The sequence below is a fragment of the Balaenoptera musculus genome, chromosome 10 (genome assembly GCF_009873245.2).
Source record: "Balaenoptera musculus isolate JJ_BM4_2016_0621 chromosome 10, mBalMus1.pri.v3, whole genome shotgun sequence".
NCBI lineage: Eukaryota > Metazoa > Chordata > Mammalia > Artiodactyla > Balaenopteridae > Balaenoptera > Balaenoptera musculus.
In genome coordinates, this window is record NC_045794.1 from 1,415,876 (window position 1) to 1,437,735 (window position 21,860).

Consider the following 21,860-nt stretch of genomic DNA (forward strand, 5'->3'; position numbering starts at 1 on the left):
CGCTGGGGCTGGGACCTGATCGCTGGTGAGCAACAAGCCGCCGATGTGTGTGGGTTCCCTGCCTGTCCTCACTTAGAACTGAACGTCTCACTGAGTCCTCAGGTCTCCTTCCCCGTAAACTTCGCGGCAATTATGAAGGCGCGTGAGCTGCGGTCAGAGCCCACGCGGGGAGCAGTATTCCTCTCAGCCTCGCTGTAGCACGGAGGAGCGATCTGGCCTCCCTTCTGTGTTGTTTTCAGGAAAACAGAAGGCGCTGCTCACTGCTCTGTTTTCGTACCCCTCTCCTGGGGTGGAATCTTCGCTCTGTTTCTAAACCACAGGATTCGAGGGGCTGGAATCAGTCGCGCTTTGACTTCAAGGCCCTTTGGAACCAGGGGCAGACGCCCGATTTGCCATGCGGTTTGCCCAGGGTTTGAGAACCCTAAATTGGGTTTCCTCAGCGACACATGAGTCCTTTCTACTGCTCTCAGTGAGGAGTTGGCACACTTTTTCTGAGAAAGACCAGTGGTGGATACTTTCGGCCTTGCAAGGCTAACCGGTCTCCATCCCAGCTGCTCAGCCCTGCCCTGGCTGTGTGACAGCTGCCACAGGCCATGCATCATTAACTTTCTGTACAAAACAGCCCCGGGCGGGGGTGGCCCGCCCCACTCTAGAGGTGTACGTGTGGTCAGTGTACTCAGGACCTCAACTCCCATTTTTCTTCTTTCGGTTCCAGCAGTCTTATGTCTAACATGATTATAACAAGATAAAAACAACTGGGTGAGAACTGGATAGTTTCAAAAACCGGTTGTGTTGAATTGGCTTTTCTGGTGTGGATTTCCCTTCTGATTTTCTAGCCTCGCTCAGTACGAGCAGTTGAAAGCCCGCCGTGGAGCGGTAGTGGGAGCGTCCCCCGTGAGCCTCAGCTCGGGAGAGGGCAAGGAGGCAGACATCTTGCGCATGCTCTCCAAGGCCAAGGACGAATACACAAAGGTGAGTCCTGTCTCCCTGTGATGCACGCTTGCTTAAGTTCCACGGTGGGGACCTGCGCACTGAGACGGACTTGGTGCCGTTCCTTCCGTCAGACAGAAGTGCAGGAGAAATGCGATCTTTATTGGCTTTTAGTAGGCTGAAGACTGTTTGCTTTTAAGTGGATTCAAAGGCAGCCCGAGAAATCAGTAACCTTCGTATATACAAATAGTCTCCAATAAGAAGACCCCATTGACAGTAGCAACAAATTAATATAAAATTCTTTGGGATAAAATTAACAAGAAATGAGCACAACCTGTGTGGAATAATCATGGCTATCCTTGGTGGTACTAGGGCACTAGCAGTAGGAAGGACGTCCAACCCCCTTCCTCTGAAAATTGGCGGTCGGTGGAAAGAATTTAGCATTTATCCTGCCTGGCCAGGGGCACCGGATAATCCAGGTTGATGCGGGAAAGGCCTTCTCCACCACAGAGCTCCAGCTGTTAAATGTGGACGGAATGACAGAGCCTAAAGCCCTGGTGGAGTAACTGAGTCAGGCACAGATCATCAGTAATATTAGTGCTGTGAGAAAGGCGGACGGAAACCTGACCACGGGCGGGTCGGGCGGCCGCGCACAGTGGCTGAACGTCAAGTACGCGGCACGCCTGGAAGTGTTCCTGCCAGAAGAGCTGATCCTGAACCTAAGTCTTGAGCACTAACAGCAAATGACAGGGGAGGGGAACAGGGCAGGTAGAAAACAAGGTAAGTGACGCCAGGAAGCAGTCAGAAGGGCCGTGTGCGGCGTGGGTTCCTCGGGGACAGCCTGCCAGGCTTCTGCACGTGCCTTGGAGGCGGGGCCAGAGGCTGCACTACTGGAGACAGACACCCCCGCGGGCGTCTCTGTGCGAGTCCCGCAGGTGGTCAGCGCTGCCCGCCCAAGGGCTTGTTGAACGAATGTGAACAAAGCGCGGTTTCACCCGCCCGCCCTGTCACGGCCCCGACCCAGTTGCTTTCTCCCCAGCTTCGGCCAGTAACAGCGAGCTCTGGATCCGCTTTTTATTTTATTTGATTCTTCAACAGCCGTGAAAAAATGTCCCAGTGACTTAATTATACTTTACTAATTGTACTATGTCAGGCACAGTGAACATTCACCTTAAAGGCGCCATTTTTGCCCTCGAGGAACTTAGGTTCTGTGACGACGGCATAACAGTGGCCAGTATAGATAAGAAATGCAAACGCTGAAGAAAAATTATTTTCTTTCTTCTCCCTCCCTCCTCCCAACACACAGACACATACGCAAACACACATACTGTATTGTTTCTATTTTATGATGTTTTGACTTGTTAAAAGTCTGGCTGGGGAGAGACTGTCCCTCCCCAACCAGCCAATTCTTGGAGATACCAGAGGCCTAGCCAGGAGGGTGCCTGTGACCGGGAGACCCAGCCCTGTCTGCTCGCCTACCCCGGGGCGAGAGTCCTCCGCCCCCGTCGTATCAGGGCCACTCCTGTCATCTGGAGCCCCTGAAATGATTCAAACACGCCAGTCCTAAAGTGCAGAGGCCCCGGCAAAGGCTGCAGCCTCAGCTCTGCCCTCACTCCTGCTTCCTGCCCGCCCGTCACAAGGCACCCCCTGCAGCAGGGGGCCCTGCGGGGCTGCGGAGCCTCTGTCTCCAGGCCCGGGGGTGGGAGCGGGAGATGCAGTGCTCCCTGAGCCTCTGAACGCAGAGCTCACGCGCACTCAGAAGCTCCGGTGCCCGGTCCTGGGGACTGGCCACGCAGAGCTCACGCACACTCAGCAGCTCCGGTGCCCGGTCCTGGGGACTGGCCACGCAGAGCTCACGCACACTCGGAAGCACCGGTGCCCGGTCCTGGGGACTGGCCTCAGGCCATCACTTTGTACTGTACCCACAACTTGCAGTGTTTCCCTGTTTTGTTTGCCCTTCAGAATCTACATCTCCTTCGAGGCCCAGGAAGAATGCCACTTCTTACATGGAGTTTTCCCAGATCTCTTCATTCAAATTGATTGTCCCTTCCACTGCACTCACCAGTGTGTTACTCTTTAGAATGTATTTTGTTCTTCCTCATTTGTTACACTCACGGAGGCCTCTCCCGCTGCGCATAAACTTGTTGAGGTCGGAACAACGTTCTATCCGGTTGTGACAGTGTTGACATGAAGGGAAGACAGAGGTCTAATCAGTGTGCAGACTCTGCTTTTCTATAAATTCAAATACATGTCATATGCGTAATGTTCATCGCTCCAACTGTGCGATAAATAACAGAAGCAGCTCTTCCTTCTGCCATCACAGGCCAGGTGCCGTCACATCCCGTCCAGAAGGGCCTGCACGGTCCTGTGGCCCCTGGTCCACATCCTGCTCGCTTTCTCACCGCCCAGAGGGTAAGCCCCGGGCCCCTCCGAGCGCCCTGCCACGCGGTCTCGGGTGACCCTTCCCGCCTCGCTGCTTCGTGCTCCCGCTGCCCCTGCGGGCGTTGGGGGCTCCTCCCAAACACAGTGCCAGTGTTGCTTCCTGAGAGTGCCTTCCCGCCTCTCCGAGGCTGGCTCTCTCCTCCCGTACTTACCTGGCAACAGGTGACGTCTCTGAAGGCTTACTTCCCGTGTTCCTTGTCCCTCGTGTGGTTTCTGATCTGCCCACCGGGTGTGTTTGCCCCTGAGGGGTCCCCTTGTGTGAGGAAGCCCTGCTTTATCCTTGCCTTACGCTGTGTCATCTGCTCTCCCAACACATACGGACACGCCAGACGATGTGGGGATCAGGAGTGGACCGGGCCCCAGGTGCAGGAAAGGGACATGGAAACACAGTCTTTCCTCAGGATTCTTGCTGCGAGGAAGTGGATTTCCTGTTACCGGAGGTTTCCAAGAAGAGACAGAATGATGAATACCAGGCACGTTACAGAAGAACTTCACTGCTCTGGATGCTTATTAACCGAATGACCTCTGAGGGCCTCTCCAACTCTAAACCTCGTAAATGTGTGAAAATCCCAAAAAGTAAGAGGAGCAAACATTTTGAGCTGGAGGAAGATGATATCGATAAAGTGAAGCCTGGTGACACCAGACACGACTTTTTACGCAAAGTTAATAAAGTAATTTAAAAACCTTGTTTTGGCCGATATTTTATGTTTTCTCCCCGAAGAAACAACTTTCCGTGAATGTGCTGTGAAGCAGCAGTGCTGTGACTCTGAGCTGCCTCCTCGCGGTTAGGCGCGGGGCTGGGGTGCCGGTGAGTGGGGGAAGCAGCCGGGCCAGAGCGGCCTTGGGCCGCGGGGCTACGTGCTGAGCCTTCAGAAGTGGACTGTTTTGAAGAATACGTTTACACATGTGTAACTGAATCACTTTGCTGTACACCTAAAGCTAACACAACGTTGCAAGTCAACGATACTGCAAAAAGGAAAAGAAAAGAGAAGAATAAGTGGACTGTTTCATATTTAAGACTATTTCGTGTTTTGTGGCCTAAGGCAAGAATGAATAGTTGTCCTCTAGCTATGGCTCTGACTTATTTATGAAATTAAAGAAATTACTGTGTCTTTTGATGTTCACTGAGAAAATTCAAGGGTACAAGAAAGAAAATAAAACTACCCATAATCCTACCACTCAAAGATGTCTACTTTTAGCACTTCTAGTGTACTTTCCCCCACACTCTTCTCCCCTCGTGGACACATGTGTTTGTGTGATAAAACGGGCTCATGTGACATTGTTGTTAAGGCCTTGGGTACTCTGTCAAGAATCCACTATACTTTCTCCAACTCTGCATGTTTTTCCAAGTAGTTTAAAGTGTTTGGGTCGAGAGAGGCATAGAAAGTTAAACAAGTGGAAAACGAGCTGCAGACCGTCGAGATCAGTGGTGTTTCGTTCTGGGCACTTTTTACATGACAGTGAAGCCTCATTGGTAGGTCGCCCGTCCTAGTGACACAGAAAGCAGCTTCTGGCCATTTTCCTCGGAGGGAGCTGTCTGCGGCCCACATGTGTGGGTACACAGTGAAGCAGTTTGCAACCCAGGGTCCCTGCGCACAGACAGGGCCACTCGCGGAAGTGAGCCGAGCGGCCACTTTCTCTGCGCGGCCAGCCGGCGGTAAAGGCTTTTCACGCCAACATTTTGTCAGTGACTGTATGAGGCTACACTCTTGTCTTGCGTTGGTGATCCACATCTTAGAACCCAGGCCAGTGGGTCCTGCAGCCATCATTCGCCTAAGAAGAATTAGAAATGACATTTGGACTTCCCTGGTGGTGAAGTGGTTGGGAATCCGCCTGCCAATGCAGGGGACACAGGTTTGATCCCTGGTCTGGGAAGATCCCACACACACACAAAAAAACCAACAAAAAAAGAAATGACATTTTATGACTCATAAAGTGATTTCACGTGCCATTCAATACTAGTGCCAAATATACAAATTATTGGCAGAAAATAATTAGTCCTTTGTGCAGTTAACTTTATAAACCTAAGTGAGCGTGGTGGTAATCGGCCCCAGGCCCCTACATCCTTGAGTAGAAAATACAGCTAATAGCCATAAAGCACACTGGGAACCGTGGGACCCCAGGGACAAGGTTGTATTCGCAGCCACTCCACCTCCGTATGGTGAGGTGTGTCCTGGCCCGAGGGCGCAACTCTGCAGCTGAAACTAACAGTGCCGCGGGGTCCACAGTGCAGAAGTCCGCGTTTCACAGTGAGTTTTATTTGGTGTTTCAACAAGGGAAACCCAGACATCACTGCTGTGCCCTCTCTGTTACGAATCCTACTGTGTGAGTGATCGCATGGTTGGTTAGACTAATGTGTGATAATGACTCAGGGTTTGAAACGATGAGGCTTGTCTCTCGTCTCTTTCTCTGTGAAATTCTAATTTGTAGCGAGCGGCTCCGAGCACTGGGATTTGAATTACTCTGTTTGTGCAAAAAGCCATTTGTTAAATAAAGATGACGTTAGTAATTTTTAAATCAGCGGTTTGGGTCAGCTTGACTTTTTGGTTTGTCGACTACAAAGGGCTGGTCGCTGTGAGGACGCAGTGCTGCAGCCTGCAGTCAACTGCCAGCCGCGCGCAGAACCCTCCCGCGGCCCAGACACGGCACCGAGGGGGCGCTTCCTCCACCGTCTATCCCGGAAGGGCAGGCGGGAGGCTGTGGCTGCTTCCCGGCGACCCGCGGCCTTTCAGGCATCCGGGCGTCTCAGGGCCTCCAGGTCCTGCAGGCCGACCTAATACTTTAGGGCACGGAATTGCACAAACTAAGAAAAATTCGACCTGAATTTGACTTATACTCAAACGTAGCTCATATCAGAGGAGAGTAAGGGATTTTCCTTTGTACATGGAGATCTATTTTTTTTTAAGTACCAACTAGATAAAATAAAGAGCAAGAAGATGCGTTCCTTTTTAAAAGATTAAAGCTTCTTTAACACCAAAAATGAGGTTCTTCTTTCCATTTCAGTGTAAAGCCTGTCCTGAGCCCAAACAGATCAGCAGCTCGTCCGCCATCTACGACAACCCCAATCTCATCAAGCCGATTCCGGTGAAGCCCAGTGGGAGCCGGCAGCAGCGCGGCCCGCAGCCCAGCCAGGTGCACAGCCCTCTGCGCTCCGCCGGGGCCTCTGGGGGGCTCCTGAGGGACCTTGGCCCGGAGCACGGTCAAGGCGGGGCCGATGCTCTGCAGGTGCCCTAAGGTCAATCCAGGAAAGAGAGATTTCAAAGTAGAGGTTTTGTCATTATTAATAATTTACTCTTCCTAGAAGGGGGTTGCAGTTTTTCCTTTTGGCATTTCCCTCACTCTGTGCTAATCCCTTGTGGACTTGAACTCCTTAGAGGATAACGTATTCTAAAAAGACAGCAACCTAATATCATGTCAGAGCTGACGGGACCGTTGCATGTCGGGCTGTATTCTTCCGAGGTGGAAAGCTGGTGTGCCACGGCCCCTGAGGGAGCCACAGCCCACGCGCCCCCGTGGTGCCAGGTCCGGGGCCAGGCGCTGTGTGTGTATATGGGATTCCTGGTCTGAGGACTGGTGTCAAACCCCCCTTTAGACCCCATGGCTTGTCATTGTTTTTGCATCTAAGATATAAGCATGACAGCAGTTTCTGTATGAGCATATATATTTTTCAGAAGAGTCCAGCATTAGCAAAATTGCTAACCTGCAAGTCCCATCACTGAGTGTAGCTGCTTCCGGTTCTTATGGTTATTCCTCACTAAAGGTTTTTTTTAAAGGGAATTGGTTTAAATCAATTTCAAAAAAATGAACATGGAGACCAAAACCATAAAGAGTGGCTAATGCAAGTCTTATATTGAATTTTGTAAAAAAAATAAGTCTTTTCTAATTATCTTTTAGCTTTTATTATAAGTTTGCTTTTCATGGACATTTTTTATTTTAAGAGAGAAACCGGAATATGTTGACTTTAGGAGAATCTCATGTTTTCTTAGCCCAGCAAGAGAGAAAGCAGCAGGGAGACGCCAGGTGACACAGGGCGGGAAGGAAGCGGGTTGGTTACCAGCCACGGCGGCGCAGGGGGGGCAGGGATTGGGGTGTTACGCATCTGACGGGTTGTTATCGCTACTGTTACGTAGTTGGAAGGATCAAGTTAGACTAAGTGACTTAGGTTTCTTTCAGCCCTCAATTTCTATAGTTCTGTGGATACTACCAGGAATTCTGAAAACCTCACATTTCTGTGTATCCTCAGTGTCTTCCTGTACTTTGCAGGGATAGATGGGCTTCCTGTTGAAGAGATCATTTGCCTTTTAGTGTCTGTAGCTTTGTGCCACAGTGGTCCCCAGCCTGTGAACCCCAGGCCCAGCAAGGATCATGTGCCTGTTCATCAATCAGCAGATACTGATCGTATAACAGCCGTCTTGGGGGTGGGAGGGAGAAGGCTGTGAACATTTTTGACATTAAAAAGGAGGTCCCAAATGTGTAGAGTTTGTTGTCACTAAGCTTCTTCATCCTTTCTAATTGACTCTTTGTAAATAGAAGAAATCATCGGGTAGGTAAGTTATGTCTCACTGCCCCCCATATAACCCAATTACATGTGGCCCCATTTTCAGACGTGGTTATTTGTTCCAGACCTTAGACCCTGAACCCCAACACCTGTCCTTGACGGCTCTCTTCGGGAAGCAGGACAAAGCTACGTGTCAGGAAGCCGCGGGGCCTCCAAAGACCCTCCACCAGCAGCAGCAAGAGAAGCTTCCGATTCGACAGGGGGTCGTCCGCTCCCTGTCCTACGAGGAACCCCGCAGACGCTCGCCCCCGGTCGACAAGCAGCTCTGTCCCGCCATTCAGAAGCTCCTGGTGGGGAGCGCAGACCTGCAGCCGCTGGCAGAGCTGCCCGAGAGCTGGCCCTGCAGAGACGCCGCCCGGCCAGGGTCTCCCCGCGGCCCCGAGGTCTCCCGCCGCGCCCACGGTGCCCCCAGGACTCAGAAGGCGCCGGACCAGCTCCAGAGCGTCCCCGGGGCGCCGGCACCAGCCGCCTCGGCCGCCACCCTCCCGCCGCAGACGCCGGGGCCCCGGGCACTGCCGAGGCCAGCGCCCCCCGGCCCTGGGCCCGGCCGTCAGCCCCCGGGGCCCAGCGAGGTCTCCCCGCGGGAGCTGCTGTGGAAGCTGCAGGCGGTGCAGCAGGAGCAGCAGTTGCCGGCGCCCGGCCGCCCCGCCCTGGCGGCCAAGTTCCCCGCGGCCACCCCGCGCGCCCGAGCACGGAACCCCCTGGAGTCCTGGACGGACCAGACCCCCAGCGCGGAGCAGCAGGCCCCCCTCCTGCAGGTAGGCGCTGCCGACCAGGAGGTGCTGCCGGGGCACGGCGTCGGCGGGACGCTCCCGTGCAGGCCGCGGGCCTCAGCCCCGTCTGCGCGTCGCGTCCCCGCCTTCGCCGCCTGCCTGGAAGGGGATCTGGCCTTGGCCCAGCAGTCTGGGAGCTCCTCCCTTCAGAGAGGCTTCATTCGTACAGTTAAGCCTTCATGCGACGAGGTTTGACGTGGCCGTGGGAAAAACCCAAACCTTTGACCTCGGAAACCTGGGGTCTGAAATCATTTGAAAGCATTCCGGGGATGCCAGACACCTGACCTCGTCTGGTTATTTCGGTCCACGGTAAATTATTGTGTGTTCATTATCCAGGCCGTGCTTACAAGCACTGAGTGCGTACCCCGCCCCTGCTGCACGTGGTACGTGGAGGTGAGGAGCTGGGTGCCCTGTCCCTGCGGACGCCGCAGCCCGTGGGCGCTTGAGGTCAGCAGAAAAGCAGTTCACTGACCCCGGAAGGTGCAGCCTCCTTGTCTGTCTGAGCGGGTGTAGCTTAATGAGGGTCAGGAGAGGTAGAAGGCTCTCTCCCTGCCCGCGACATACACACTGGTGGCCAGAGAGGGGAAATGTTGTAATTCTTAGAAATGTTCTGCCCTCCCAGGGAAGATGGTTCTCTATAGTCACTAATAACTTAGAACAGTGAGAAAACCGAAAGCTTTTCCATTTTTTCACTGCCTGTGGGTAACATCTGGAGATCAGATGGATTTTTTTTTTTCCATTTGGATTGGTACAAATTCACTGAAAATGCATTGGGTTTAAAAATTAGGAAGTTCTCCCTATTGATGACGTTGGTCCTTCTGTCGTGTTTTGGCAAGTAGCTTACGACAGTGCCTCAGAAATCTCTCACTTTTTGGAACAAAGACCATCGGTGTGGAGCACAGTCTTCGTGTATGTAAGACTGTGGGTCAGAGTGTTCTTGCCTGGTACTGATGAAAATCTCAGGTCTGAGTTCCTGCTGCCCTGGAGACACGGCTGTTCCCTGCCCTCGTCCTCACTTCACTGTCACATTGCCCCCCTCCTTCTGCTTTTTCCCCTGCGGATCTAGATTAGACCCTAGGAAGTCGGGGCTTATCGTTGCCCATCCCCCTCTGCAGGCAGGTCCCCTTCCAGTGCTCGCGGGGTGCGGGGCCGCGGTGCTCTTCTGACTGCCCGCGAAGCCACCACTCCTCGCGACGGCGCACAGGGACAGTTAAGCAGACCACCCGCCCTCCTCCAGGCTACTTGGTGCCCAAGACGACGCCCAGGGAGCTTCTGAAACCGCGTCTGGCCCTGTGCCTGGTCTCATGAGCCCCTGGGCCTCAGGAGGCTAACAGTAGCACCCTTCCCTCTCACCTGAGCTGGGGACAAGTGAGAGGTGGCTGTAAGTGTCAGGTGGGTCAGCTGTCGCCTGCACAACTGGAAACACTATTGGGACCCCTGGTTTTAAACCTGGTGGCCAAGACAGGCGGACAGACCCGCCCAGACGGACGGCCACCTGCACGTCTGCAGGAGTGGCCCCAGGGCTGCCCCCGAGACCCGAGCACAGAGAGTCAAGAGGTGGGGTGGACGGTGACCCCGCCGCCTGCCCGCCCCGCCGCACCAGGCGAGGGGGCAGGCAGTGGCCGGTGGGTCCCTCACGGTGGAAGCTCGGGGCTGCAGCCGGGCAGGGACGCAGACGGACAGCCCCGGCCGAAAGGCTGGGGTCCTGGCCTGTGTCCCCAGGCGATGACAGGAAGCCGGAGAAAGGAGGTGCTGCTCAGAGCGCGAGCTTTGCCTGCCATGGGGACCATAGTCAGGACAGCAGGCGCCGGCCGCCGGTGCCCTGGAGGGAGGAGCGGGCAGATGGAGGCTGGCCTCCCGTCGCCCGCAGCCATGGACGGTTAACACTGAACCCGCTGTGTCCTCCGCGCCCTCTGCACCCGCCCCGTGCGCGAGCCGCCCTCACCCGCCCGCCCGTTGGCCCGTTTCCCACCCGCAGGTCCTCTCGCCCCGGCGCGCCCCACCCGCCGCAGGCCTATCTCCGCTCATGTCGCCACTGGTGTTCGCGCAGCCCCCCTGGGCCCCGCCGCCAGAGAGGGGCAGCGGGCTCTTGCCCCCGGGAAGCCAGGACCCAGCGGCCACCCCCAGCGGCCCCCTCCTGCCCCTGCGGACGCCGGAGCCCCCCAGGACGCCGGGCAGTGCCCTGACCAAGCCGCAGCTCCAGGAGGCCCTGCTGCACCTCGTCCAGGTAGGAGGGCGCCGCCTCCCTCCTCATCGGCCTTTGCCAGCGGCCTGCTGCCCCGCTGGTGCCTGTGCCCGCTTCCCGCTCCCCAAGGGTGAGAGGGCGCTGCAGCAGCTCACCCCGAGACCAGCGCTTCTGCGTGCGTCTCAGAGACCCAGCGTGGCTCTGGGCGTTGTGATTTGGAGGGCTAAGTCCTCAAGTGCCACCCGGCAGAAGAGGCGGAGGTGAAGCCGCCCCTGGGAGGGTCCCCGGTCTGTGGGGCCGTCGGGAGCCAGAGGGGAGTGGGGGGAGGGCTGCCCTGAGCCCGCGGCAGCGTCCAGGCCGTTCCTCGGGGAGGATGCAGCTGGGGCGGCAGGAGTGGCCGTGACGACCGTGGCGTGTTTTATAGATGACCTTGAGACCTGCCAGTGAGGAGAGGCTGGGATGGCTTCCTCGGGCGCCTGTGAAGTAATCAGGGCGGTGACGCTCGTACAGAGCTCTGGGCCGGGCACGGTGTTAGAGAGCAGGACGCCGAGGCTGAGGGCCCGGCCTGAGGTCGCCTGCCAGTCAATAGCAGAGCCGGGGCCGCGGCCCTCCCCACTGCGCGACGGGCCGGGAGGTGGCAGAGCCCACCGCTAACGCGAGGCGGGCCCTGCAAAGTGCAGGGCGCTCACCCAGGCGGACCGCAGCCTCCGCCGCTCACGTACCGAGGTACCTTCCTCGCAGACAGTCCGTAAGGTTTTTGTGGTACTTTGCTTGAGCGTCAGGCGACCTTGAGAGCGGCCGGCACTTTTGCTCTGTCTCATCCTACTCAAACAGACAGTAGTCGCCGTTGGTAAGAATGTTTTTTTGAAGGTAACAGATTTTAGAGAGAAGGAAAGGAATGGGGCCAGAAATCAGCATCTGAGTGTGAAAGCAGAGTAGCAATCTGCCAAAGACGGACGAGAAATGACCGCCCCTTACTAATTCATAAATAAGGGTGTTTTCCACCTTTTCTAGAAGCCATTCATGAGAAGTTCGTGAGGACTTAGGTAGGACATCTGTAAGCTCCTTTTCTGTGAGCAATAAACAAAAACCTTGAATGTAAAAGTTCCACATTTTTTTCTGGCTTATTCCATTTAGTAACACTGTTCCAAAGATCCCAGTGCAGTAATGGGGAGCCCTAAAGTCTGGAGCAGCCCCTGGGCCTCGCTCCTTAGAGACCATGTGTCCGTTCCCTCCACCCGGCCTGCGTTTCACGTTCCCCGTGCTCTAGACGGCGTCTTCCCCGTGAGCTGCTGGGAGTCACTCAGGCATTCAGCTTTGCTCTCTGCCTGCTGTTAGGACACAGGCTCGTGCTCGGAGACTTTGCAGGAAAGCCAGGGTAGCCTGGTTCCAGGCCGAGCGGGAGTGTGAAACGCGGGTGAATCGCCAGAGCGATAAAGGACGGGGCGGGAGGGAGCCGTCTCCAACATCAGAAACAGAGAAAACCACCGATGGGACCGTGGCTCCCTCGGCCCCGAGAGTGGCAGGAGGGGCCCAGAGCCCGCAGTCTCACCGCTGCCGGCTTGCCAAGGCCAGAGCTTTCCGTAGCTAACGGGGGTGGTGCAGGGGGGTGGAGATGCACTGGCTCTGGCAGGGTACCAGCCAAGCACATTGCCAGTGAAGTCTTAACGCCCAACAACGAAGGCACCCCTTGTGGGCGACTCGGGGGCCTCTCAGAGCCACCAGTGACCTCCCAGCCAGGCTCAGAGGACTGAGCTGGGTTATGTCCTCCCCGTGCAGCCTCCCGGGGGCCCCAGGTCTCTCCACACAGGAGGCCAGGCTTCTCAGGAGCCGGCCCGCTCCGTGCTGCCCCGAGGCTGGTGCCCGCCTGAGCTGCAGGCCACGAGCACCTGCTGTGTCCCAGGCTGGCCACCGAGGACCGGCAGCTGACCCTTCTGGCCTGGCCTGCAGCCCCACTGACTGTTCAGCTTAAAAACTAGCCGCTGTGAGCACGCGCAGGTGGAGGGGAGCATCCTAGGATCAGGTGCCCGTTCAGCCCCAAGACACAGAAAGCCTCTCGTTTCTGCCAACCAAATCACATCCCCCTGGGGCTTTTGATTTTTGTTTTCCAGAATGACGACAACTTCTTAAATATAATCTACGAAGCTTATCTCTTCAGCGTGACACAAGCGGCCATGAAAAAGACTCTGTGAAAGCAAAACATTTTAAGACTGATCTCCAAGGCCCTCCGGCTCAAGGTTCTTTCATGTCAAATGTTGTTTCCCTAAATGTTTCTGCCTTTTTTAAAAAGTATGTATCATATGAAGTAAAATGCTTCAGGCTTTTTTCAGTCGCGCAGTTTTTTCATTACATTCTTCAGTGCACCTGGTACCAAGAATTGAGTGGGTAGGAAAAGTCCTTTGCTCATATCACATGGTAAACACCCAGCTGAAATGATTTTTTCTTACATGTACTGGGCCATTTCTAGATGAGTTGCCTCTCTGTGGGAAGGGCTGTTCTGGGAATGCGGTTTCTTTCTTATTAGCAGTCCCGGTTATTTCTGGAACTCGGAGAACGCGCCGACCGCCAGGTGGCAGTGTCAGCCCGTGACCACTGACGCGCCCCGCCAGCCTCTTCCAGACAAAGTAAACCTTTCCTTTGTAAACATCCGTTGGGCCTTCGAAGGGAAATGATCTCTAAAGATATTTATCGCCAGTCTCCAGGGGGGAGTTGTTTAGGGGTCCACAAATGGCCCAGATTTCCAGCAACACCGCGTCTGTCCGCTCCTTCCGGCAGAAGCCTGCCTGCTTCCAAAGGAACGTTTCATCATTTTCAGCAAAACGTGCTGAGAGGAAGGTCACAGAAGATTCTGAGGCCGGTCCTTAGCCTCTGTGGGGAGGCAGTGGAGTGCGGGCACGACAGCAAGGATTCTTGAGGTCGTGGAGCGGACTGACGACTCGTGTTCACAGAGACGAGGGCCTGCTCTCCCCCCAGCCCGCCCCCCGCTTGAGTCGGCCCCGGAATTGGTCCCTGCTGCGCACTGGAGATAAAGTGAGCTTTGTGTTTCTATAGCCCTGTTTATTCTTGGACCATAAAAAGATCTCTAGAGGCCCACACAGGAGCCGGGCCTTGTTCTCCTTTCAGGGGTCACAAAGGAGGCGGGGCAGGAGGTTTCCTCACAGCTTCTGATGCCCAGACCTGAACTGGAAGCTCAGACCTGGGGTAGGCGCGTAACCAGGCGAGGGCGGGCGGGGAGCGCCTCCCCTCCGCCCGCCCGCAGAAGAGCGCCTTCCCTTCGAGGAGGGGCCCACCCTGCCGGCCGCCCTGAGGCCAGGGTGCGGGGCTGCTGTTCCCTCCTGAGTCAGGAAGGGACGCTTCCCTCTGCTTCTCCGTCTCCTACAGCGCCTAACACCCTGACAGACCACAGAATCCCCGAAGCTCGTCATCGCGTGTGCAGCGTTTCAGGGCTCTTACAGGGAGTGTGGGGCAAGGGGAGACACACGGCCCCGTTGCCCCGCATCGGTGACGCTCACCTCGGCGGCACACACTCAAACCGGAGCAAAATCCACCGTCTCCCAGACCGCGGGCGACCTTTAAAACCCGCGGGCACGTCTTTGATCTGAATTACACGTTGAGGGTGGCTTCTCCAGCTGGGGAGAAATGAATCCCACTGAAAATTCTTCTCATATATTTGTGGTAGCAAGTGGCTAATTTCTGAAATATGTATTTCTTTACTTGATTGTTATATAAATAAAATAGAAATCTCAGTTGCAGCACCTACTGTGAAAAGGGGGCCGTGCACTGTGGCTGGAGGGGCCCCCCCGTGCCCGGTGTGGTCAGACCCACACCGCAGGCTTCACTGGGCCTTTCTAGGTCAGCACCACAGTGGTCTGTTTTGAAAACAAATGCTCCATCCTTTACTGGAATCAACCACTTTGAAAGTGACAGGCCCGGTTTGTTCAGACCAAAGACTGAGCCCCCTTTCAAAGGGCTCAGAGATGAAGAGCTGATTTCCTCTGTGTGGGAAGCAGGTGGGAGCTGCTTTGTCCAACGACCTTTCTCTGGAGGGTCCGGGAAATGGATTGCAGTGTTATCTAAGCACCCAGGACTAGATCTCACATGTAAACTCACTTTGCTTTTTCCCACCTCACCCCAAATTCTGAGACCGTCCTGGACGCCCTCCTCCGGCAGCAGCTTGAAGCCAATTGAACTCCAAGGGCAAGGAAGCCTGAGATGGGTCCCTGGGCAGTGCTATCCCGGGCACTGGAGTTCAACCCTGGAGAAGTGACCCAAGTCGGTTCTGCCTGGTGCAGGGACAGAACACGGGGCCTTGGTCAGGCGGACTTGCCCTCACGTCCTGGACGAGGCACCCCGTCTGAGATGCTGTTCTTTCATCTGTAAACGAAAGCAGCGCGCAGCTCTCGGGTCCTCACAGGGATTAGATGGGAGCCATGTAGGGAAATGGCTCCTCGGGCTGAGAGGCTCCGGCTCCATCCTGCCCGACGGGGCTCCCGCTGGGGCGAGGCCCGCGGCGGCCGGAGCGCCCTCGCCTGCCGCCCACAGGACATCGCTGCACCCTCTTCTCCCTCACTCCTTTATGGATGATGGGGGACAGTGCCCCTCACCCCTTCCCTCCAAGGGAGGCACCCTGAGCTCCTCAAGACACACACGTCAGTCCGAGTAACCCAGGGCCTTGCCCTCCGCCGGAGGAGGAGGTGCTGTCAGGCCCTGCAGTCCTGGACGGTCCCTGCAGAGACACGCGCTCTCATCTCCCCATTCAGAGGGTGAGAACCCTCGTCAGCACCCTCAGGAACCTCCCGATCCCCAAGCCTGCGACTCCCACCCACCCTTTCCCCAGGCGGCTGGCGGAGACTCCAGGCTGGGTGCCGCGTCGCTTGCATCTCAGACACTGGTCACGGCCCGCGGGTCCTGGCCCAGGACAGGCAGGAGTGTGGTCTCTTCTCCTGAAGGGGACGTGCACGTCGGAGGACACACGTCCTGCAGAGGAAGTTCCAGCCGCTGACCAGCCCCAGCCAGAGGACACATCAGCAGACACCGTGAAGACCGTTGTCCCTGGTGTGTGGCCCCAGGGACGGGAGCTGTCACGTCAGGTCCAGGCCTCTGAATGCCAGGCTGCACGTGTCCAGCAGGATGTCACCCAGACGCAGGCGGGAGAGGAGCCTAGGACTGACCCCCGCCCCCGCCCCGGGTACAGCGTCGGGCACGACGTCTCCACAGCCCAGCTGCTCGCTCCCACCAACAAAAGAGCCACCTGCCTTTCCACCTGCTGCTCCGTTCAGACCCGTGCCTCCTCCTCTCTTTTCAAAGAAATCAGGTGCTTCCAGGCTTTGGAGCTTGGAGCCGTCTTTGAGGTCACACGTGTCGTCTGCAGCCGGCAGGCGGGAGCAGCTCTGCATCGTGGAAAGTTGCCGGCTACAGGTGGGTGCATCTCCCCGGCATGTCGCTGGATGCTTGGTTTTCACGTGTCAACAGCATGAGCTGTTAGTAACCGCGCCGGCCAGAGGCCCGGATGCGGGCAGCCTGGGCCCACGGGAAGGGCGGTCCCCACCTGCGTCGCCGCCCGAGTCCCCGTGTACCCAAGCCAGACGGCCACGCAGGAGGCCCCGGCTCGGCCGTGCAGCGAACACCGGTCTGGACTCGGCCTGAAGGGAGTCGGGCTGTGGGCGAGCGGCACATCGGGTCGGGAGGCCGAGCTCGGGGCCTGGCTCCGGGGCTCATGTTTCGTGTGGAACATAAGCCAGGCCCCAGCCACGGCCTCCTTGTCATCGAAGGGTTTGAACTGAACGTGGCCTCTTTCAGCCCTGACAGCCAGCTTGCTTTGTCCTTTTAGGTCCTTCCTTTCTGGTTAAGATGTAAGTTCAGGGAAGGCCACCACCAAAGCCGGCCAGGGTGCTGCAGGGTGTGAAATGGCCACCGCTTCCTCTGCCTCCGCGCCCAGGACAGGGGTCTTCGAAGGACACCGAGTGGCTTTGCCGTCTGTGTTGCCTCCGCGGGGTCACTGGGCAAGTGGCGTGCCTTTCCTGAGCCTCCCTCAGGGAGCCAGTGTCCCAATGGCCACGTCACTGTTGTGGGCCGGGCTGGCCACGTGGCCCCCGCCTGCTTCCCCCAAACCCCTTGGAGCTGAGCTGCAACCCAGGCTGTGACCTTGGCCAGAGGCGCCGATGGTAGAGGAGTGTGAAGATGAAGATCCAACCGTGATTTTACTGCTGCAGACACAGGCCCGGGGCGGAGTCCCGACCTGGCCCCGTGCACCTCGTCGTTCTCCGTGGACCAGGGCCCCAACCTCAGCTCCTCTGCCGCCCCTCCCCCAGCCCCGCACCACGCTCCCCTCCCCCGAGGGCTCAGGCATTAGTCAACCTTCAGAAGTCTGGGTTTATTTATAAAGCTGTTGTTGCTGCTTCCAGCGTCTGAAAGCGTTTTACAGGCATTAATTAAGGAAGGTTCCCAGCAAGCCCAGGAGGGAAGGGAGGGAAGCGGCCCGGGGTTCTCAGAGGACCAGTTTCCCTGCTGGTGCCTCTCCCTGTGTTTCCCTGTAACTTCTCAGTCTCCTCAGGACACGCACACGGGTGCACGCACACGCATGCACACGCGTGTGCATGCACCGGCCCCCTTCACCCGCCCCCTGGCATCCTTCCTAACTGCCTACCTGCCCTGATCGCCCTGCCACGCCTCCCTGACCCGTGCTGCCCCGGGGGGTGCCCCGCAGTCACCCCACACCCCTTCCAAAATCCACCCCTGGGTGTCCCCACCCTTCAACTCAAGCCACCTCCCGCGCAGTGGGGCAATCATCCTTGATCCCCTCCCATTAGGTGGGAGGGTCCAGGACCCAGAGGGAGGGATTCAGACCCTGGTGGCCCGCCTGCACCGGGTTCCTCGGGCCGCAGAGCAAAGCGCCACAGGCTTAAACCACAGAGGTGGATTGTCCTGCGGTCTGGAGGCCAGAAGTCAGACCGCGATGCCGGCAGGGCTGGTTCCTTCTGGGGCCGCGAGGAAGAGCCTGGTCCGCGCCCCTGCTCAGCCGCCGTGGTTTCTGGCCACCGGCGGGGCTCCTCGGTGCTCTGAGGCATCGCACCGGCTCTGCTTCACCCTCACGCGGGACACCTGCCTCTGCCTCCCATGTCCCCTTCGTAAGGACGCCTGTCGTGCGGGATTAGGGCCCTCCCTGCTCCAGCAAGACCCGAGCTCCAGATGAGGTCACGTTCCCAGGTCCTGGGGGTTAGGACTTCAGCATACACATCTGGGGGGACACAGTTCAACCCAAACCACTATGTTCCTGAAACCCCACAAATCAGGGGGCCCTCCCAGACCAAGAGTTGTCACTGGTGGCCTGAGTGACTCACGCAAGAAGTGTTCCTTCTCAGACACCAAGGTGAGCGCTGCTGACTGGTGGCCGGGAGTTCTTAGCTGGGACCTTTATTTTCACGATTTCTCTCTCAGTCCCTGACTTGGGCTAATTAGTCATATGCCTTAGTGTATATAACCCTCCATTATCGGTTTGAACAGAGCGCTTCTCATTCTGGTCGTCTCTTCCTGTGTCTGTCCTGACCCCGAGTCCAGTCCCTTCCTTCCCAACAACCCGCAGCCCTTCTACTGGGCCGACGTGTGCCCTGCTGTTTGCATGTGTGCTTCCAAAGCGTGTGTTGTTCTGTGCATGTGAATGCATTTCATTTGCGTGGAGCTGTCACACGTACACATCCACTGTGCAGACTCTTCAGCGGACGGCTCAGTGAGCCTTACACACACCTGTATGTGCATGTCTGGGCGCGTGTGGTGACCCACGCCAGGCTGAGCTGTAGAACATGTCCTGCCCGGCCTCCACCAAAATCAGCCCCCACAGAGTCCAGGCTTCTGACTCCTGTTATGGTAGATTCCTTTCCCGAATTTCACAGGCATAGGTAACGCAGCCTGCGGTCTCTGTGGCTTTCCCACCCGCCTCCTGCACGCAGCTCTGCCCTCACTTCTTGTCTGAGGCATCGGTCTCAAGAGCCTCTGACCTGCCGGACCTGTGGGTGGGCCTTCGAGGGCATCTGGCCAGGGCTGCCGTGAACATTTCTGTGCACGGCTCCTGGCGCACGTCTGGGCTTGTCCCCGTGGACGGAGGGGTCGCAGGGAAGCAGGCCCCCTGACGGGCTGCAGGTCATGCCCCCCCACCCCCGGTTCCAGCAGGCCTCAGGTTTGGGGACACTTTCTGCCACCACATTCTTGGGGGAGGTGGGCCCGGCCACAGCCAGGAGGGGAGTTGTGATTGGTTCGAGCTGGTTATGGCTGCATGTCCTTCAGGCGTGGGCATAGAGTGCAGTCTGGCCACTGCAGAATGAGGGAGTCTGCTAGGTGATGTCTACAGGGAGGGGTCCTCACGGATGAGAGAAGCACAGGTAAAATCAGTCCCCCTTCTCCTCAAAGATCTTACCACATCTGAGTGCAATGCCTGGAACGGTGGCAGCCATCCTGTGACCATGAGGGGAGCTAGCTTGAGGACAACCCCAAATACTGAGGATTCCAGGGAAAAAAGATGGAGGAAATAGGATCTTTGGTGACACCCTTCAGCTGCTGTGTTAATCAACCCTGGAACCACCTAGACTTCCTATGTGAGATACTGAATTGTCATTATCTAAGTCAGCTGAGTAGAGGTTTTTCTGTTACTTTCAGCCCAAAGCACTAACTGAGACCCACTCCTTTCCCACACCTTTGGCATATTTAGGATGCCCCTCTGACAGCTCCCTGAAGATGCAGGCCAGGAAGAGTCTACTTTCTACTACTAGGACCTGGGGCCCATGGTGTTGGGGGCTCTCGGGCTGCTGTCAGACTTGTCCTCCTTCGCAGGGCACAGAGCCGGGGCGAAGGCTGGGGCACACTGCTCCGGCCCTGGGTACCCACACTCCCCTCAGGTCGGAAGGTTCTCTTGTGTCTGCCTCCTCGGCAGCCTGTGGGCTTCCCCAGGGGTAGGAACCACCGTCATCCTGGTGGCCCTGAGCCCCAGCCCGCTCAGAGCCGGTGCATGGCAGGGGCTCGAGAAACGGCAAAACAGGAAGAGAAAATGAGCAGAGAAATGGGGAGCGGGGAAGCAGGGGGGGAAAGTGAGGAGGGGCCCGGGGACGGCTCACAGGCAAAACTACAGGGAATGTGGCTTCCCCGGGGCACCGGCGGAGGCCCCACGAGGGGAGAGGTCAAGGCTGTGAGCCAGAAGGACAGAGACCAAGGGACCCAGAGGCCAGTGGTCACGGCCAAGTGAGCCTGCCAGCACCTGGTACCAGAGGCCCCTGGTGCCCTCTGCCTCCTGCCCCTGTGCTCTCCCCTCCGCTGCCGGGAAATGAGGGCACGGCTTAGGCTTAGGCGGATGAGCCTCCAGCTGTGCTTCCCTAAACTGCCGTGAGGCACCCCCCCCCACCCGGCGCCAGTAGCTGCCTGTGTTCGCTCACCTCCACCGCTCAAGCCGCGGCTCCGCGCAGCTGCTGACGCGGGCGGAGGGGCTGCACAGACGTCCCCGGGGATGCTGCCGCCGCACACGCTTCTCAGGGGCCGCCCTCCTTCGCGGGCGACGGGGGGGGGGGGGGACAGTGACAGGCTGGGGGGGGCGGGGGCCACAGGCCCGAGGGGCGAGTGGGCGGTGAGGGGCGTCCCTCAAGTGAGGGACAGATCAGACCACAGTCCCTGCACCCACGGAGGTCACACTGCCGCGGAGGAAACGCCGTGAACACGAGACATGGGGAAAATCCCGTACGTGCTGTTTGACGGCAGCCACTAAGGAGAAGGTGCTGGAAGAGGGATGAGAGAGGTCAGGGGCAGGTGATGTTTCAGACCCTACGGCCAGGACGGCGTCATCATTGAAAACGGGGCTCATTACAGTTGAAATGTAATTCACACGCCATAGACTGCACCACGTTAAAGCATAGAGCCTGGCGGGTTCAGTGTGTTCACAAAGCTGTGCACCACCCCTATCGGATTCCAGAACGTTCTCATTATGGAGGGCGAGGTCTTGAGTCAAGATCTCGTGCTGGACGTCTCGTCTTCTCTCGGCCCTGGGAGGCGGGCTGGTGGGCTCTCCTGGGGGTCTTTGGCTCAGCGGCTTTCACGGAGCGGCGGGCGAGAGCGCAGGGCGTTGCCTCCTGCAGCTCCTCCGGTGGGTCACTGTGGGCAGCTGCTCCCCCCGCCCCACTGCGGGCCCACCTCCTTTAGGACAGCTCACTCCGTCCAGGTTCTCAGGCCCGGGGATCGGCTCCCGCTGTTTCCTGCCCAGGAGTCTGCGGTGCCCAGGGTTTCCCTAATACACTGTCCACACCTCTGTAAAGACCCCCTTTATTAAACCCTTCCCAAGTCAACTCAGATGTGCCGTCCCTCCTGCCAGGGCCCGAGCGACCGAGTCCTGATGGGAACAGAGAACAGCGACAGAGGCCAGGCAGAGCCACAGAGGGGACTCAGGCCCCCGGTGGAGCCGCTGTGGGCCCGTAGTGAGCGCAGGCAGCAGGGCATAGGCCAGGGAGGAAGGCAGGTCCAGCTCACGATGGGTCTGGGGCCGCAGTACAAGCTTTGGCTTTTACTCTCGGTAAGGTGGGCAGCTGCTGGGGCTTCTGAGCAGAGTGGCGTGGGCTGACTTTAAAAGGACTCTCGGCGGCTGGGTTTAGAATGGACGGAAGAAGCTCAGAGAGGTTGAGCCCCTCTTCAAGGTCACAAAACTGCTAAGCCAGGTCTGTGAATGTACCAACTACTATAGATTTAGGAGGGAAAGGAGAGCAGCCGGGAAAGAGGGAAGGAAGGGTGAGAGGGAGAGAGGGAGGAGAGAGGGAGAGCAGCAGGGAATGTCGGGGTAACTGGCAGGGGTGGGCAGAGCAGCCAGAAGATGCAGAGGGAAGCCACACCAGGATGCGAGTGTCCCCCAGGGGCTCTCAACCAGAGGATGAGCCAGCGCACATTTGTGTCCTTGCAGTCAGGTGACGTAAAGTGACTGAGATACGCCCACGTGCACTCAGTTAAT

The 21,860-nt window shown here is 57.4% G+C and overlaps 1 protein-coding gene across 3 annotated transcripts in view; it reads left to right on the plus strand.

Moving 5' to 3' along the window:
• Positions 1-13,217, plus strand: part of DCP1B (decapping mRNA 1B) — a 56,253-nt gene extending 43,036 nt beyond the window's left edge. The window contains exons 5-10 of one of the 3 annotated variants that reach the window (XM_036865112.1): positions 837-972; positions 6,376-6,504; positions 7,996-8,688; positions 9,040-9,150; positions 10,682-10,930; positions 13,000-13,217. In XM_036865112.1, coding sequence (XP_036721007.1) covers positions 837-972; positions 6,376-6,504; positions 7,996-8,688; positions 9,040-9,150; positions 10,682-10,930; positions 13,000-13,080 — 1,399 coding nt within the window. In that variant the 3' untranslated portion in view covers positions 13,081-13,217. The remainder of the gene's footprint in view (positions 1-836; positions 973-6,375; positions 6,505-7,995; positions 8,689-9,039; positions 9,151-10,681; positions 10,931-12,999) is intronic. The other 2 variants (XM_036865113.1, XM_036865114.1) reach the window with 2 other exon arrangements.
• Positions 13,218-21,860: the final 8,643 nt, after the last annotated feature.